Here is a 17,126-nt window from a genome sequence, read left to right as displayed (position 1 = left end):
GTGAACATGTACACAGGTTCAGCACAGTTTTTTTTTTGTTCCTGGGTTTTTTCCACAATAGACACGTTTTTTTTTTTTCTAAAGTTGCCTTTTCTTTTTCCTATCTTTATATTTTTTTTCCCTTTTTTCTTTTTCCCGTTTTTTTTTTTTGCTGATCCATTGATACAATTGATACTATGGCACGACCCTCTTCCTCCTCTTCCCATCTCTTGTTTGAACATTTTGACCCTGAATTCGAGTTGGGTACCTTGGACGATCAAGGACGACCGATTCGACCACGAAAAAAACCAGGACGAAAACCCAACCCACCCACGCCTGCTCAGCGCAAGGCCCAGAACCGAGCTGCACAACGTGCTTTTCGAGAAAGAAAACGGCAAGCCATGAAAGAGGCCGAAGCCACGATCAAACACTATGCTTTTATGCGCGACCAAGCGTATCGTGAAATACGTCGATTGAAGCAAAGATTAAAAGAATTAGAATTCGAATGCAATTATTTAAAGGGTTACACGTTGGCTCTGAAAATGGCATGTATTGCGAATCGTGTCGAATTGCCAGAGTTTTGGCAAAAGCAAAAGTTAAAAAGACATCCGTTAGGGAAGCAACAGCAGCATGGCACCGAAATACCCAGCATATTTGATTTTTTCCTAGACCAAGAGACACATATCATTGCTATAGATCAACCCATGGAGAAACATACATTACAACAACAACAACAACAACAACAGCAGCAGCAGCAGCAGCAAGATAAAAACAGTCCGTATGATCTGCCTCATGAGAGGGTCTTGGATGCTTTATCGTCTGTCACGACCTCATCCGATACTTCTTCCTGCCACTCTTCTTTATCGGAAGACGACGCGTTCATAGTAGCAAAAGACAACCACCCTGCTTCGAAAAACTTGCTTGACGAATTATGGCCGTCCTTTTTGGATACGAATACTACTACTGCTGCTGCTGCTACTGCGTCTGCTGAGAACCCACTTCAACAGCAAGCCCACTTTTCTTTCGACCGTCTCGCTAGCACCAGCACCAGCACCAGCACAGCGGCTGTCCAAACCAACCCCTTTGACCTACTCTTATCGACATCCATTTCATCCATTGCACCTCAGTTAGCAAGCCATTTAGAGACACCCTTCTTGCAAGAGATCATTCAAACAGACTTGATTTCTCAGCTTTTATCAAAAGCACCCCCCTCTTCCTCTGCATCCTCCTCGTCCTCCCTATCACCACCGCCGCAGCCACCCCACGAGGACGATCATGCGATGGAGATGTGTGATGCCAACAGCCACCCTTCTTCCTTATCGCTCTTTCCTCCCACCACTCATCCTACTACTTCCTTACACGCGCCCTCCACGTATGACGATCCAAGGGTAGGCTCACTCCCCTTCCCCCATGCCTCTTCTTCCATGTCCATCGACCCCATAGCAACAACACCATCCACTGCAGCCAAGACAAGGGTGGGGAAGCGATCGTTAGAGCAAACGATGACCCTATGGAACGATCGGGTGGGTACGCCTGACACAACGACTTCCATAGGAGAAGAAGAAGAGGAGGAGGAGGAGACGTGGATCGACCCAAGAACAGGCGTAGAACGTACAGTGACGACCGACATGGACAGAGAGACGATCGCTGCTGGGTTGGACCCGTCCTTGGCATCGACAGCGACGACACTGCTTTCCAGCGTCACCAACGTCATTCCATGCCATCGCGGCGACCCTAGCCAAACCATCGTATTCCCACCCATGACCGCTTTAGAAGCGATGGAGCACATTCGAGCTGTAAAGCAACTCAATGGCTCCTCCGCACGAGCCTTGTTTTCACCCAGTAAGCTTTTTACCGTGATCTGCTGATGAATCGACAGAGAGAGAGAGAGAGAGAGATGAGCTTTTTAGAATTAACCCCATCCCCTCCCTTCACTTTGGATAGCTGAATTACAAAAGAACATCCGTCATGATGCGCGTATTGACGTGGTGCCTGGTGCCTCTATTCGCGACCATATGATTCTCTTTCAAGACTTTTACAATGCGAATGAACTCTTTGACTACCTCGCCACGCATGCTGTTTTTCTGGGAGGAGAGCATCTGGGTAACATGGATGCATGGTTCGTGCCACCTACTTTTTTCGTGAAATACTGGTTTCTGTGCCCCAATCAAAAGGTGGATCGATTGGATGATGCGGTTGACATCATGGTGGATCTGGGAAAAAAGGTAGTGCAATGGATGGAAGCGACGCAAACGTCAAAAGGGGGGGAATCCTCTACGACGGCAAGGGAAGAAGAAACAGAGGCGGGTGATCGTCCTAGCCAACCCAAAGACAAAGGAGATGCAGCAGCAACCACAGATCCACAGGCGGCAGAAGAGCCAACCTTCAAAAGTCAGACAGACCATCATCAGCTATTAGATGCATTGCTTTGCCAACAGCAGCAGCAGCAGGCGCTGCAGCCAGCAGAGGAATTTTCAATAGATCAGTTTTTGATGGATGAAGATCTATTGCCTCTGGCCCACTGAAGATGCTTCAAGTTTTACGAACAGTGCTACGGCTGTCACTTGTTCTCAAATGGTTGTATAATCTCTAAGCTGGCACGATGGATCCATGCAGTTGTTTGGAAAAAAAAAAAAAGTAAAAAATTTGAATCCTTTTTCTGTTGCCACCGTTTGATATGCTATCACTTTTTTTTGTCGCATCCTACCGCTGTTATATGAATTCAGGCAAATGGATACATCATGAGTAGAAGAGCCTTGTTCAAGTGTATTCTAAAGCTGAAAAAGTAGAGGGGCGTTTGCCCGTTTTGTTGATTTGTAAGGGAACCGTCTTGACCATGGTCCATGGTTAGGTTAGCAGCCGACTTTTTTCTTGTTCCCTTCAGATGCTTGTTTGAGGGCTCACATTTGGACACTTTAAAAGGTTTATTTTTGTTGGGTGAAGAAAAATAGCAAGCAAATAAGTAGAAGGATAAAAAAGAGCTTGTTGTTAGCCCTTTCTCATGGGATGCGTTTGACGTTTTGTCATCGAGAATAAGTGCATGGGTCTAGAACAAGTTTTCCCTTTATCACCTCTACTGAAGCTATCACTTTTTTGATGTTTAACCATACCCATTCATCCCAAAAAGAACCATCTATGTAGAGCATCATTTTTTTTCTTGTTTTCTTCTTTATAACAGAAAATTCAGTTGGTCAATTTATCTTTTTTTATCTTTCAAAACATCAATTGAATGTATACAAGTGTATGTCTTTTTTGTTATGGTACGAATGACCCTGAGCGATGACAGACAGTGAGTTGTGTATATAGAGATACATACGCGTCAGTTTTATCATTAGATCACAATTGGAACCCTCTATTTTTATTTCATGATAACGGGAAAATAGCATAGGCAATGATGGCTATGTCATTGAACAATCTGCATGTCAAAAAAAAAAAAAAAAACCAAGAATTTAATTAATCCACTTTGTGGCCGAACGCACACACACACACACACACACACACACACACACACGCACATACACACACACGCACATACACCCATTTCTGCACTTTTGAAAAGGACACCTCCTACAGAGGCTCCTACAGAACTTCATAGAGAGCCACAGCTTTTCCTTTTCTAACCTTGCCATTCCTGTCCATTGTTGATAGGTTTGGTTAGAGTAGAAGGGACGAGCTTTATTCATTGTTATTTTTGCTGGGTTAAATGAAAAAAACAATGTAGGGGAGTTTAATGATTCACCCTTATAAACCAAAACAGATACCCTTAATGAAATCAGAAAGAGAGAGGCCCTTTCTCCTATATACGAACCAAGAATAACTGTGATAACGACTCTGTACATGAGTCTGTTACTGCTCCCACCTATAAGAAGCAGTAGCGTCAGATGGAATGCTTTTCTTTTTTTTTTTTCTTTTTTTTTTTTTTCTTCTTCTTTCTGTTTCATTGATTCAAATCATTCCTATAGAAAGATATGAAATTCTCGTCTCTCGTCGTTTTTGGTCTTGGTGTTTTCGTCGCTTCATGTGCTGCAGCATGTGATTGTAAAGCCAGCGACCAGTCTTGTTTAGACCAATGTGGTAACGTTCTCTAGAGACTCTTTTTTTTTCTTCCTTGGTGATAGCTTGTATAACACACCCCATGGTTCCTTTTATAGTCATTGCAGCCAATGAATGTATTGTCGGTTGTAGAGATCAAGGTGTTGATTGTCATGAAGCGTGTATTGCAAACAACTGGTAAGGAATTTATATATATATACCTTGTATACATAGAATACAATACATATGTTGTTGCTTTATTTAGGCCCGCTATGCACGCCATGCCAAAAGATGTCTTGGCTGAAGCTACAGGATCGAGCACAGGATCCGCTGCTGGCCCCACGCCTACGGGAGGTGAAGAAGGTAAAATGGTGCCTACTGCTGCTCCGACAGGCTCCGTATTGACCGCCTCTATGTCTGGCGCCAAGTGTAAGTCTCCTTGAATGTACCCTAGCACGGGCCGCATCTACGTGACGAAAACTAACACACAACTTTTTTGAAAAAAAAAAAAAAAAAAAGCCATGAGCGGTGGTTCTTCAGGTAGTTCTAGACCTTCTGCTACGGGTAGCATGAGCGGCGGTGGTATGACTAAACCCACGACGGGTGTAGGTAGTGGCACCAAGCTGGACAATGCCAATCCTTCTTCTGATGCTTGCTCTCACACTCCAGCTCTTCTCGGCTGGTCTGTTGCTATGATGGCTTTCGTTGGAAGTACAGCCTGGATGCTTTAGACGAGGTGTTTTTTCTCATGAGATATATACATGTATAGATTTCTTTTTTTTTTTTTTTTTTTTCCTCCCCACCTGTCCTCTCGGTTACATTATAGATACATACCATTTCATTTTTTTTCTAAAAAAAAAAAAAAGAAAATTGACTTTTTTTTTTCGAATCACTTTCGCACATTAAAGAAAGCTACTTTACAGACTTTCAAGAGAGTCTCCATGAGACGTCTAGCTACATGAGAACGTTCAAGATGGCCACCAATAGACGGTATCCTCTCGACCGAAACAAACAAAATGAAAAAAAAAAGCTTCAAAAGGAGAGGACCTTGAGATCCTATGACACTGATTTACCTTGTATAGAAATGGATTATTATTTTTTTTTTTGTCCTTTCCTTGTGTGCACTGACATGAGCATTGAAACACAACGTACAGAAAAAAGAAAGCATCTTTTTTCCTTTGTGTTCTATGCATCCTCCACCATCCGTTGAAAGAGCGGATAAGGCAATGGGTGTGCAGATCCTTCAAGAAAGTGGTCCCCCCTAACAAAGTTGGCAAAGACGATTTCTTTATTCCATTCTCTTGTTTTTCATTATAGTTGTGGTATAAAGAAATAGTTTATTAATGTAATAACAACACGGATTTAGAGTACACAATCAAAAAAAAATTGTAAAATAAAAATAATTGCAAACAAGGGCAATGGCATATCAACACGATGGATGATTCAAAAAAAAAGAGGGGGGTCATATGAATAGGTATAGAAACAAGAATACATAGAGAAACCGCAAAAAAAAAAAAAAAAAAAAAAAAAAATTACAAAAGTTGGATTGGCAGTACCAAGTGAAAAAAAAAAAACTTATATAAAGCTATAGGACGAGAATGAACGAATAAAGTAGTCAATAGTAAGGATGGACAAAAAATGCATGAAAAGGGTTTTGTTTTTTTTTTCTTTTTCTTTTTCTTTACAAAAAAAAAGTAGAATCGTGAGGGTGGGTTGTGGGAGCGGGTGAAGCGGAACCTCTAGGGGAATCGGCTTGATGATCTGATAAAGGTGGTGTGGCAGGGTAGTCATTGGAGATAGTACTACTTGTGGTTGTAGGTGAACAGGTGGTGGTGGTGGTGGTCCTTGTGGGGAGGGGGGTCGTAGTGGATGCCCTTGTGAGATCCACGTCTTCCATGTCGATATCTTCGTCCTCGCTTGCTGAAAGTGTCGTGGTGGTCGTGAGGGCATTCCGTCGACAAAGACGTCTTGAAGGGGCGGCTGTCGTGAGGTTTCCACCAGGCAAGGGAAGATTGGGGACAAGAGCAGGTTGATTACAAAATTGTTTCAATTTGGATGAAGCATGATGGCTCATGGTCATCATAGCAGCGGCAGCGACTGCACCGTCATGATTGTAGACCAGTCTTGGAGGAGGATGGGGTAGTTGCTTTTCAGGCGACTTTTTACTGCCACCACGGCTACTCGTAGAGGAGGGCGTAGGAGGAGGAGGTGTGATGGTGTTGAAATAGGCCATGGTAGCGGCTTCGATGGTTTCTACAGGAATCTCATCCCAGGACCACGTTTTCCAGTTGACCAAGGAGCGAATGTCTACCTTTCTTTTAGCCGCCTTGACGAAAAGTTCGGGTGGTCTTACTTTTGTATGACGCAAGTAATAACTCTTACAAGTCTCACACCAGTTTCCGTCACCACAGAGATTACGATACCATTGATGCGTTTCCTTTACTTTACAATTGGCACAGAATTTTGGAGGAGCAAGGGTAGTCGTACGTAGAGACGACGACGACAATGACGATGACGATGACGATGACGATGACGATGACGATGACAAAGTAGCAGCGGATGCAGTGGCGTTCCTTTGTTGGGTATCAAAAGTCGTCGTATCCTCAGAAGAAAAGGAATAAGCAGATGAAGCAGAAGAATCAGTAGAAGAAGACGATGTTCTTCTTGTGGTGGTGGTGGTGACCGTGTCAGAAGCAGTAGAAGCGAAAAACACCATGGATAGGTTGCTCTTATGGTTCTCATTGTTCAGAGAAGGAGGACAAATATAGCTGGCTTTGCAACTATGAATCAAATCACCTTGACCACGAGGACCGGGTCGATTGGCAACAATGAGACGTAAGGGTCTGGCCTCACCATGTTTCAATTGATATCGGTAGCATGCAACGCACAGACGACGTCTTGAGGCGGGCTTCGTATTGCAGTTATGGCACATGGGTTTGAACTTTGTAGGACGTGGTGCATGTAAAAGGAGAAGCAAAGCAGGATACATTGCAGGCTGTGGCGGCTGAGGATGACCTGAGGAGAGGTGAGGGAAAAAGATGGGACGAGGCAAGTTGCGATACTCTAACCCAGCTGTATCAAACAGGAATTGACCCAATTCAATAGCTGATTTCAACTTGTCAGCATCCACCCTTTTGATATTGAAACGGAACAAGGTATTCAAAATGTGATTTAAACGATAAATATGATCTTCTTTGGCCATGTTGGCATTTTCGAGAAAGCGCACATCGGTGCGGCCTGGTGTGGATTCGTATTGAGTATAACGGAAAAGGTGCAGGAGCCAGGTAGGAAAAAAGATAAAGTCAGGAGAGATGATTTGGCTTTTGGCATTTTCGGTTCGGAAAAAGACAGCCATGAGTCTCATCTCGTGGCTCAATTCAACCGATTGGATGGGCCGTGAAGCTTTACTGGTACCAATATGACAGCGATAGGAACCGTTCATGTGACGTCCGATGACCTTGATATGAACTGGAATCTCTGTGCTGCTGGTGGTGGTGGTGGTCTTTTTTGATGAGTTGTCGTGATTGAATAATAAAGATGTATTCTTATCCATGGACGAGAGAACAGCGTCCGTGAGAGAGTTGCGATCATTCAATAAGCGAGTATTGTAACCGGCTTTGTGAATGGCTATTTTCAACAGATAGTTCAAATCATCGTCGTGGATTGGACTGTTCATATCACTGCTGGAGGAGGAATCGAGAGTGGATGTTGAGTTATTACTAGTACTTGTCGTAGGATTTGGGATCACATGGGTCGTGAATGCAGTTTCTTCCTGTTGATATTGAAGGATGGGCACCGGTCGAATAAGCTTTCTTTTGGTATCTGCATGGTCCTCTTCATACTGAGGCGAAAGTAAATCAGTGATATTCATTCTAATAATACGTGTAAAAGAGGTTTGTTGAGAAAGACAAAGAAGAAGAAGAAAAAGAAAAAGAGGTAAGAAATGGCCTTAACAATGCATAAATTTAGGATAATAAAGCTAGATAGATGATAGGATTGAAAAAGATATAATGAGATGAATGCTGCTGGTTTTTTTGTCTTTTTATTTTTTGTGTCGAATGAAAGAAAGAAGAAGCAAAATTTGATTGCAAGAAAAAAGGGGTCCTATTTATTTCCAACAAAAGAAAATTAAGCTTTTCCAAATGTATAAAGTGTGTGTGTATACCTATACATGTGTGTGTGTGTGTGTGTGTTTGGTTGATCTGATCTCCCTTTTGTTTATTTAGGCTTTTTTTTTTTTTTTTTTTTTTTTTTTTTAAAAGAGAGACAAGCAGACAGACAGACAAGCCCGTCCAACAGACAGACAGATACACACACTACATAAACACACACACACACATATTCTTTGTTCTCTCTCTGCATTTTTTCTATTTTTGGCGCCTGCATGTTCCATTGAGATCATGGTTTTTCATTGTGTTTTTTGGTGAGTTGCTGAAAAGAGAACTCGTGTCTTATTCATGGGACAAAATACATTGAACCAACAAAACGCCTACCGCTTTTTCCCTCCTCCTTAGAAGCAATAATCCCCAATATTTTTGTGTTCTTTCAACATTCCACGGTTGGTAGTGTCTCCTTTTTTCCAATAAATGGCTGTAGACAAAAAAAAAAAAAAAAATAAAAAGTGCGAATTTTTTCATGTCCTTGAGATCTTTTTTTTTATATTGACAAGTTCAAGTTTATCACTTGCTTTATTGCAGTTTCTATGCAATCAATCCAAGTCACGAAAGTTGCGAGTCTTTTTACTTGGGAAAAAACTCGTTATAAAAAAAAAAGTTGGGGTATAAAGATTATATCATTGACAACATTTGCTCCAACTCTCCACCACAGCAACTCCTTTAAAAAAAAAGAACCATGTACACTATTTTGCCATTGAGAACGAAATAAACGTGGCGAGAACTTGACTATACGTTCATCATTGGGCTTTTGATTATTAAAGATATATTGATTGCCGTCAAGCCATGTTTCTTTAATAGAAGGGGATGATGAGAGCTCTAATAAAAGTACATTGGAAATAGGGGAGTGTGAGTTTTTTTTTTAGTTTTCAGGGAGAAAAGACAGTGAGGGGGTATGCTCGCACGAAGCCCACATTGGGTTTTTTCTTTTCTTTGTGGAAAAAAAACAATGATATTGCTTCGTGGTCCTTTCTGTGAACCGCTTCTCTCTTTTTTATCACGATGGGCTCAGTGTGGTTGGTTTTTTTTTTTTTTACTTTTTTAACTTTGAACTTGTATTCATTCTCTTTTTACCCGCCTCTTTTCCTTCACTTTTTGTGTCGTACGGTGCAGTTTATCATTGACAACATTTTTTTTCCTTTTACTTTTTTTTTTTTTTTTTTGTAGCTCATCTGACAAACGACGCGAAAAAAAAAACTAACTTTCTAAATGAGATCAAAAACCGTGTTTGTTGTATAGTTGCGTTATTTGCATGCAAAACAGAAAATTTAAACATCCGCATTCTTATTTTCTATGGTGCCTTAAAAAAAAAAAACCAAAGTTTGTGTGGGTGCCTTCTTTTTCGTATCTCTCTCTCCATCTCACATCGACAGACACATACATTACAGCACTTTCTTGTTTATTTCTTTGATTTTGCATTTTAAATATTGCTGGAAACCCAACAAAACCCAACCTCCATTTGTGAATTTCAGTTGGATCATTCAAACCTCATTTTACTTTCAATGGATAGACAAGAAGAAGAAGATTTCAGTTCTTTATCCATTATTGAGAGATTACAACATAAAGTGAATAAAATTTTTTTTTTAATTGAATAAAAAACGGGTCAGCGCGCGAAAAAAAAAACCCTTCAGAAAGAGTCTAACCCTTTCGACCCTTTCTCTCGATTTTTGCAGTTATGGAAAGCTCGTGTTTCAGCTTGTGAAGAATTAACAAAACTATTCCATACAACAGTGGACGATTCCGATTTCTATACCTATGAACCTCATTTAAAGAAACTCGTCATTGAGCCTAATGCTGTAGCTCAAGAAGCTGGTTTAACAGCCCTTTTCGAATACGTTACCAATGCACCGAATGCCACAAGGTAAAAAACATGTAGAAAAAAAAAAAAAAGGCCCCCGCTTCTCATCACTATTTTCCCCTAGCACACGTGAAGTGATTATACCTGCATTAGTCGAAAAAGGTCTAAGTGCCATGAAAGCAGGTGCCAAGCAAAAAGCAACAGATACCATTTTACTTTATGCAGAATTAGATACACCGAATCCAGTGATTGTAACGTAAACCACCATGATAAGAGGGTCCCCCTTTGGATTGTTATTTTCCTAAACCCTCCCCTCCTCTCTCCCTCATAGGAACTTGTATTGCCTGGTACCAATGCAAAACAACCCAAACTCATCACGCAAACCGTCTTGGTATTAAAAGAGCTTGTCCGTCAATTCGGCATACACAAAGTCAGTCCAAAACCCATCATCAAAACGCTACCGAAACTCTTTGGCCACACCGATAAAAATGTACGCGCAGAAACGTTCCAGTTGACGGTAGAACTGTATCGTTGGATCGGTCCAGCACTCTTGCCCAGCCTGTCCTCATTGAAACCTGTACAGCTCAAAGATTTGGAAAAAGCATTTGAAAGTTTACCCAAAGAGAAACCCGTCCCTGAGAGACTCATTCGAGCAGAGCAGGCACAAGCGCACGAAAAAGACGACGAGGAAGAGGAAGAGCAAGAGCCCACAGCAGACCCAGCAGAAGACGACGACGAGGAGATGGAAGTCGAAGAAATGGATCCTTACGATTTCGCTGATCCCAAAGATATTACAGCCCATCTCCCTTCCAACTTTTATGAATTACTCACCTCGAAAAAGTGGCAAGAAAGAAAAGAAGCCTTGGACGCATTGACAGAGGAGGCCAAAACGCCCAAGATACTGGACACCGATTACAGCGAGCTCATCTCGGCCCTCGCCAAACGTATCAATGACGCCAATGTGCTGCTGGTCGCCGCCACCGCGCATTGTGTGGAACTGATCGCGAACGGTCTTCGAACCGACTTTAGCAAATACAAGCCCATCCTTGCGCCTGTCATGATTGAAAAGCTCAAAGAACGAAAACCAGCCGTCCTGGAACAGCTCACCCACGGCCTCCATGCCGTCTTTGCGACCGTTCCCTTGTCGGAACTCGTCGACGATGTCACTGTCGCTTCAAAACACAAGAATCCTCAAGTCAGAGCCGAATGCTTCAAATTGCTCTCACGACGACTCAGAGAAGTGAAAGAAATGCCTGCCAAAACAGAGATCAAAGCCTTTGCAGACATGTTTAAAAAATTGTTGGACGATAGCGATGCCCATGCCCGTGACGCCGGTGCAGAAGGCTTGGGCACCCTCATGAAACTCATCGGTGAAAAACCCATGCTCCTCTTGACCGAAGGATTAGATGATATCAAAATGAAAAAGATCAAGGAAGTATGCGACCATGTTACGGTCAAAGCGACCTCGGCGAAAAAACCTGCACGACCCCCATCGAAACCAAAAGCACCGCTCAAGTCGGCGGCCCCCGCGCAGAAGAAAAAGGTGCCTGCTGCACCTCTCAAAAAACCAACCTCATCAGCACCCGCTCCAGCAGTAGCAGCAGCAGCAGACCCTATGGCCATCGATCGATCGATCGATCCGCCCCACCTCTCCTCACCACCGAAAAGAAAACCACCCAGCAAATGGGCAGGCGCGGGTCATTTAAAAAAACCCGCTCTTTCTTCAGCGGCCAAAACGAGACCTTTCCCGCCCTCCGCCGTGCCTTCTGCAGCAACACACAAAGCAGCTCCGACGACGACAGAAGAAGAAGAAGAGAACGAAGAAGAAGAAGAAGAAGAAAACGACGACATGGACTTTGAAATGGACCCTTACGATTTAGCAGATCCAAAAGACATTACCGAAAAATTACCTTCCAACGTTTACGCATTACTCGTCTCGAAAAAATGGCAGGAACGAAAAGAGGCCTTGGAAGCCATCGCAGAACAAGCCAAAACACCCAAGATACTGGACATTGATTATACTGAACTGATGACAGCGCTTGCACAACGTATCAATGATGCCAACGTCCTGTTGGTCGCGACGGCCGCTCAGTGTATTCAGTCCATCGCCACTGGCTTACGCGCCGACTTTGCCAAATACAAGCCTCTCGTAGCCCCCGCCATGATTGAAAAGCTCAAAGAACGAAAACCAGCTGTGCTAGAACAGCTCACCAACGGCCTCAACGCCGTCTTTGCTACCGTTCCCTTGTCGGACCTCGTGGAAGATGTGACAGCAGCCTCGCACCATAAGAATCCTCAAGTACGCGCTGAAATCTTTAAACTGATCTCACGACGACTCAGAGAAGTGAAAGAAATGCCTGCCAAAACAGAGATCAAAGTGTTTGCCGACATGCTGAAAAAGCTCTTGGACGATAGCGATGCCCATGCGCGAGATGCTGCCGCAGAAGGCTTGGGTACCCTCATGAAACTCATCGGTGAAAAACCCATGCTCCTCTTTACCGAAGGCTTGGACGATATCAAAATGAAAAAAATCAAGGATGTGTGTGACAAGGTCACTGTCAAAGCAAGGCCTGCCACGAAAAAGGCAAAACCCACACCCACACCCACACCCACACCCACACCCGCACGTGCACGTGCACCTGCTTCAGCTTCCCCCTCCTCACGCGCACCTGCAAAGACCCTCACGTCCCCCGCCCTGAAAAAGAAGGTCCCCTCCTCCATGGCCTCCAAATCAACAGCACCACCACCCTCTAAACCACGTCCAGCGTCAGCTGATGTCGATCCTATGAAATCGACCGCCACCACCACCACCACCACCACTACCACCACCCTCCCGCATCGGATGAAAGCAACCACCCCTTCTTTATCCAAAAAAAGAACCCTTCCTTCTTCTTCTTCTGCAGCTTCCACTACCTCTCCAGCAAGATCACAAGCAGGCACAACAGCAGACACGTCCACCGCTGCTTCTCCCCCCATCCTCACGCATGATCCTCGTGCCAAGCTCATGCGCGCCAAGAAAGAAATTCGATGGCAATTTGATCTGCCCCCGCCCGAATTCGTGGACCGCTTACACTCTCTCTTTGACGCTCATTTCAGTCGTGACCTCACCTCTTTGTTGTTCAGCAAGAGTCAGTACGCTGAAAAGGATCGTTTGAACGGCCTCACGCAGCTCAACGCGTGTCTCGAGGCCCCGGATCTCTGTGACGCCAAATACGGTCTCGACCCAGGTGAGATCCGACAACGCTTTTTAGCCAATGCCGATTTGATCTTTAAATACTTGACCCTACGCTTCTATGACACCAACACCAGCATGCTCATCCAATGTCTCGACATGACCCAGCACCTGGTCACGCTGATGGAGCAAGAAAGCTGTCCCTTGTCTGAATATGAAGCCGCTTCTTTCCTGCCCTTCCTCATCCATAAAGTAGGCGACCCAAAAGAAGTGATGCGTAAACGTATCCGTCACATTCTCCACGCCATCTGCAACATCTATCCCCCTCCCAAATTGTTCAACTACCTGTTGGATTCAACAGCGAGTTCTAAAAATGCCAAAGCACGCGCTGAATGCTTGGAACAAGTCGGCAGCTTGATTCAAACCCATGGTATGTCTGTCATGCTGCCCCAGAAAGCCTTACCAGCTGTCGCCACCCACATTGGCGATAAAGATGCAGGTGTCCGCAATGCCGCCTTGGCTGCAATTGCTCAAGCCTATATCTTGATGGGGGATCCTGTCATGAAATACATGACCCAACTGGGTGCGAAAGAAAAGAGCATGTTGGAAGAGCGATTAAAGGTACGTGAGAGTGAGGAGGAGTGGTCTACCTTTTTCATTTTTTTAACCACCCCACACACACGTTTTATCTCTGTAGCGTACAAAACCATCGGCCAGTGTATTGGCACAACAAGAAAAAGAACAGCGTGCTAAACAAGAAGCAGAAGAAATGGAGGTGGATCCCCTTCCCTCCCTCCCTCCATTACCACGCAAGCCTGGTAGTAGTGGTAAAGCACGTAGCGGTATTGCGACCCCCAAACGCGTGAGTCAGCCTTATGTACATAGCCATCACACTATACCCGACTCTGACCCCATGGAAGACATGGCCGATGATCATGGACGTCGTTTACCTGACCCACCCCTTTCTTCTTCACGTCATGCACCCCCCATGCGTTACCAGCCATTGCCTCCATCAAATTTATATCAACAACAACAACCACAACCACAACAACCACAACAACAGCAGCAGTCCATGCCTACCACTTATGATAGTCAACGGGATTACCTCGATTACTTGATTCCTCAAATCACCAGTAGCGATGCTCCCTCCAGTATAGAAGCACTGAAAAACTTGGATAAAATGCTGCTGAGCCATCCAGACCTTATTCAACAGGAAATCTCGCGTTTAATCATGGCCATTGCCCTCCAAATTCGTTTAGCCTATTCCAATATGGATAGCCGTCAACCCATGTCGGTTCGTTTATGCAAACATTTGGTCAACGCCCTTGTTTTATTGTTTTCCAACAAAGCTGTGGCTCAGTCCATTCCTCATGAAGCATTGCATAATTTACTCAACGAATTGGCTTTCCGTTTACTAGATCAAAATATGCTTTCTGTAGAATCCGGCGGACAATTATCCAAAGCCCTCAATGTCGCCATGGTAAAAATTCTGGAAAACAGCTCACGCAATGTCACTTTAAGGTAACCCCACGCACGACCCCCCCCCCCCTCCCCGCAGAGAGACCGTCCACTCATCGCAAAAACATTTATTCTCATAGTGCACTGTTGACCATTTTAAATGATGCTTCTTCGAAACTACGACCCCATGATCAGCCTAATTCGCTTCAAACGAAATACACAGAATTGATTATGAAATGTTTATGGAAGTTGGCCAAAACCATCCAAGACAGTCTCAGAACCAACAGTTTAAATCCAGACCATCTTTTGTTTGAGATTAATGAATTTTTCATTACTACCCCACCTGCCGAATGGAAACGTAGAGCAGCCGACAATGTCCCGCTCGGTGAAATGCCGTTACGAACAGTAAAGACCCTCTTGTTAGAACTCGTCAATGGATTGGGTCCCAACATTTTTCAGCATTTGTCCTTGATCTCAGAGCCACAAAAGAGCAGCGTGTATCCTTATCTCCATCACATGTTGGAAGCCTGTCGAAGAAAAGGGGCCTCGACACACCCATCGACAGAATCCTCTTTATCGCCCATGCAACCACCACCCCCCTCCTCCCCTCAGCAGCAACCACCACCACCACAACAGCACGCTTCTCCTGATCATCACTACTTGTCCCATTCTCGACATGCATCGATGGATCGCCCTTCCTCCATGTCCCCTTATCCATCCGAAACACTGCATCGATCCCCTTCCTTGGCTTCCCATCACTCATCCACCGTCGAAGGCGAACCTCCTTCCGATGGACTCTATGATACCAAGTACGCATCCCCTGTGCACTCACATCCAGCTGTACAACCAATGCAAATAGACACACCACCTACCCACCATCAAAAGAGTGCCTATCCATCCGAATATGAGCTCAATCTGATGTTGACCAAGATTTTTAGAAAGATTGGTGATCGTGAATTAACCAAACAGGTACGAAAACATAAAACGAGGGGAAAAGGCAGTAAACCATGAGGGTCTTTTCATCTCCTAAACCTTTCTTTTTTGACAGGGTGTCATTGAACTTTATGAGTTTCAAAAGAAATACCCCAACGCCGAATCACGCGTCAAAGTGTTTTTGAATCAAACAACGCCCTTTTTCAAAAGCTATATACAACGATGTCTATCCAACTTGGAAGCCGAGGATGAAGAACTACACGCCGCCGCGGCTTCAGAAGCTTCAGCCGCAGTGGCTTCAGCCGCAGCCAATGTATCACGCTTTACGGCGGAACGACATTCACAGATCTTCACGGTCACAACCACTTCATCCTCTTCGAAACGTTCTGCTACGGCCACCAGTCCTTCCTCCTGGGAACAAGAGCAACAGCCACAGTCACCATCACCTATGGAAAGACATGGGATGGAGGATCCACCCGTGCGACCCTCGTCTATCTCTCATCCACAACAGCTTTTACAAAAAAGACTGGATTCACGCGCTTCAGGTACAACCAAAAAGAGACGTTTAGCCATGTGATGTTTGAACCGCAACTCATTTTCTCTTTATTCTTTCTTTTCAACCCCCCTTCCACGCTTTTTTGATACCCTTGACCCGCAGATGATACAGCAGAAATCAAATTAAGATTACTAAGGTTACAACAGAAATTCGGTTATAGAACAGAGGTAAACCCTCTCATTTATTATTTTTTTTTGTTTGTGAAAATTGGCTTTTAAAAAATGAAAGGGGACCGATCCTTTGGATTTTTTGTACCTAATTGACATGCGGGAAACTCTCTTTTTTTCTTTTTTTAGGTTGAGGAAGGTACCACGTCTGTCAATGCTGGTTTAACGACTACTTCAAACACTGTATCACAAGCACAAGACGCGTCACTGGTTCAAGCAGCTTCAACAAGACAACCGAGCCTGTTTCAGGTAAAATAAGAAAAGAGCTGTGCAAAGCTGTTTTGCTCTTTCTATTAAACTTTTTTTCTTCGAATCTTCTAAAAAGGATAACTATCAAGGTTCATTAAAGACAGAAACCGATAGACAACAGGCGCTTAAGGATAAAATAGCTAAAATGAAGCAGGTCATCCATTCTGCTGCTTCCTCTTCAGATAGGCAATAAAAAGCATGAAACACCTTGATTGTGTTGTATATATCTCTATCTATCTATAAAATTGGCAAGGTGACAGGCGCTTTTTTAGCATCAAAATAGGCAATAGGGATGTATGCACGGATCTATTCCCATGACAGTTTTTGAGTGACAGAAAAATCTTGTTTTTTCTTTTTTCACGTTGGTACGCAAAAAAGTGTGAACCCTGAGTTTACAACCCGAGAATACGTCCATACATGTTTATTTGTAGTGTAAAATACATGAACCTGAACGATGATGACCGGTGCAGGTGGGTGTTTCAGAATGTCCACCAAAAAATGGGTGTTAATGTACAAAAGCGGCATAAAGCGGCGCTCATCGTACCTATCATCATACACACTCACACATTGTCTCTCATTTTGAGTTTTTGACTAAAGCAAAAGAGATCGA

At 43.9% G+C, this 17,126-nt stretch overlaps 4 protein-coding genes across 4 annotated transcripts; 3 read left to right on the top strand and 1 right to left on the bottom strand.

Moving 5' to 3' along the window:
• Positions 1-176: 176 nt before the first annotated feature.
• Positions 177-2,504, top strand: BDF20DRAFT_917368 (uncharacterized protein; the record flags this gene model as incomplete). Its single annotated transcript, XM_053084558.1, has 2 exons — positions 177-1,821; positions 1,924-2,504. 2 exons carry the CDS (start codon positions 177-179, stop codon positions 2,502-2,504), a joined length of 2,226 nt encoding a protein of 741 aa, XP_052931335.1.
• Positions 2,505-3,947: 1,443 nt separating this feature from the next.
• Positions 3,948-4,742, top strand: BDF20DRAFT_917367 (uncharacterized protein; the record flags this gene model as incomplete). The annotated part of the gene is made up of 4 exons (XM_053084557.1): positions 3,948-4,053; positions 4,131-4,209; positions 4,277-4,440; positions 4,531-4,742. 4 exons carry the CDS (start codon positions 3,948-3,950, stop codon positions 4,740-4,742), a joined length of 561 nt encoding a protein of 186 aa, XP_052931334.1.
• Positions 4,743-6,187: 1,445 nt separating this feature from the next.
• BDF20DRAFT_800062 (uncharacterized protein) lies at positions 6,188-7,213 on the bottom strand (the record flags this gene model as incomplete). The annotated part of the gene is made up of 2 exons (XM_053076353.1): positions 6,188-6,448; positions 6,725-7,213. Coding segments are annotated over 2 exons (750 nt in total), but the record flags the coding sequence as incomplete, so codon positions are not given.
• A 2,472-nt stretch (positions 7,214-9,685) lies between these two features.
• Positions 9,686-16,709, top strand: BDF20DRAFT_839971 (armadillo-type protein; the record flags this gene model as incomplete). Its single annotated transcript, XM_053079335.1, has 10 exons — positions 9,686-9,748; positions 9,857-10,044; positions 10,106-10,232; positions 10,313-13,774; positions 13,851-14,674; positions 14,752-15,580; positions 15,660-16,089; positions 16,203-16,267; positions 16,397-16,516; positions 16,593-16,709. The coding sequence occupies 10 exons, from the start codon at positions 9,686-9,688 to the stop codon at positions 16,707-16,709; spliced, it is 6,225 nt and encodes a 2,074-aa protein (XP_052931332.1).
• Positions 16,710-17,126: the final 417 nt, after the last annotated feature.

This window comes from Mycotypha africana (genome assembly GCF_025528875.1).
Source record: "Mycotypha africana strain NRRL 2978 chromosome Unknown BDF20scaffold_14, whole genome shotgun sequence".
NCBI classification, from domain to species: Eukaryota; Fungi; Mucoromycota; class Mucoromycetes; order Mucorales; family Mycotyphaceae; genus Mycotypha; species Mycotypha africana.
The sequence above is the reverse complement of the archived record's forward strand: the minus strand, read 5'-3'. Positions and strand labels throughout refer to the sequence as shown.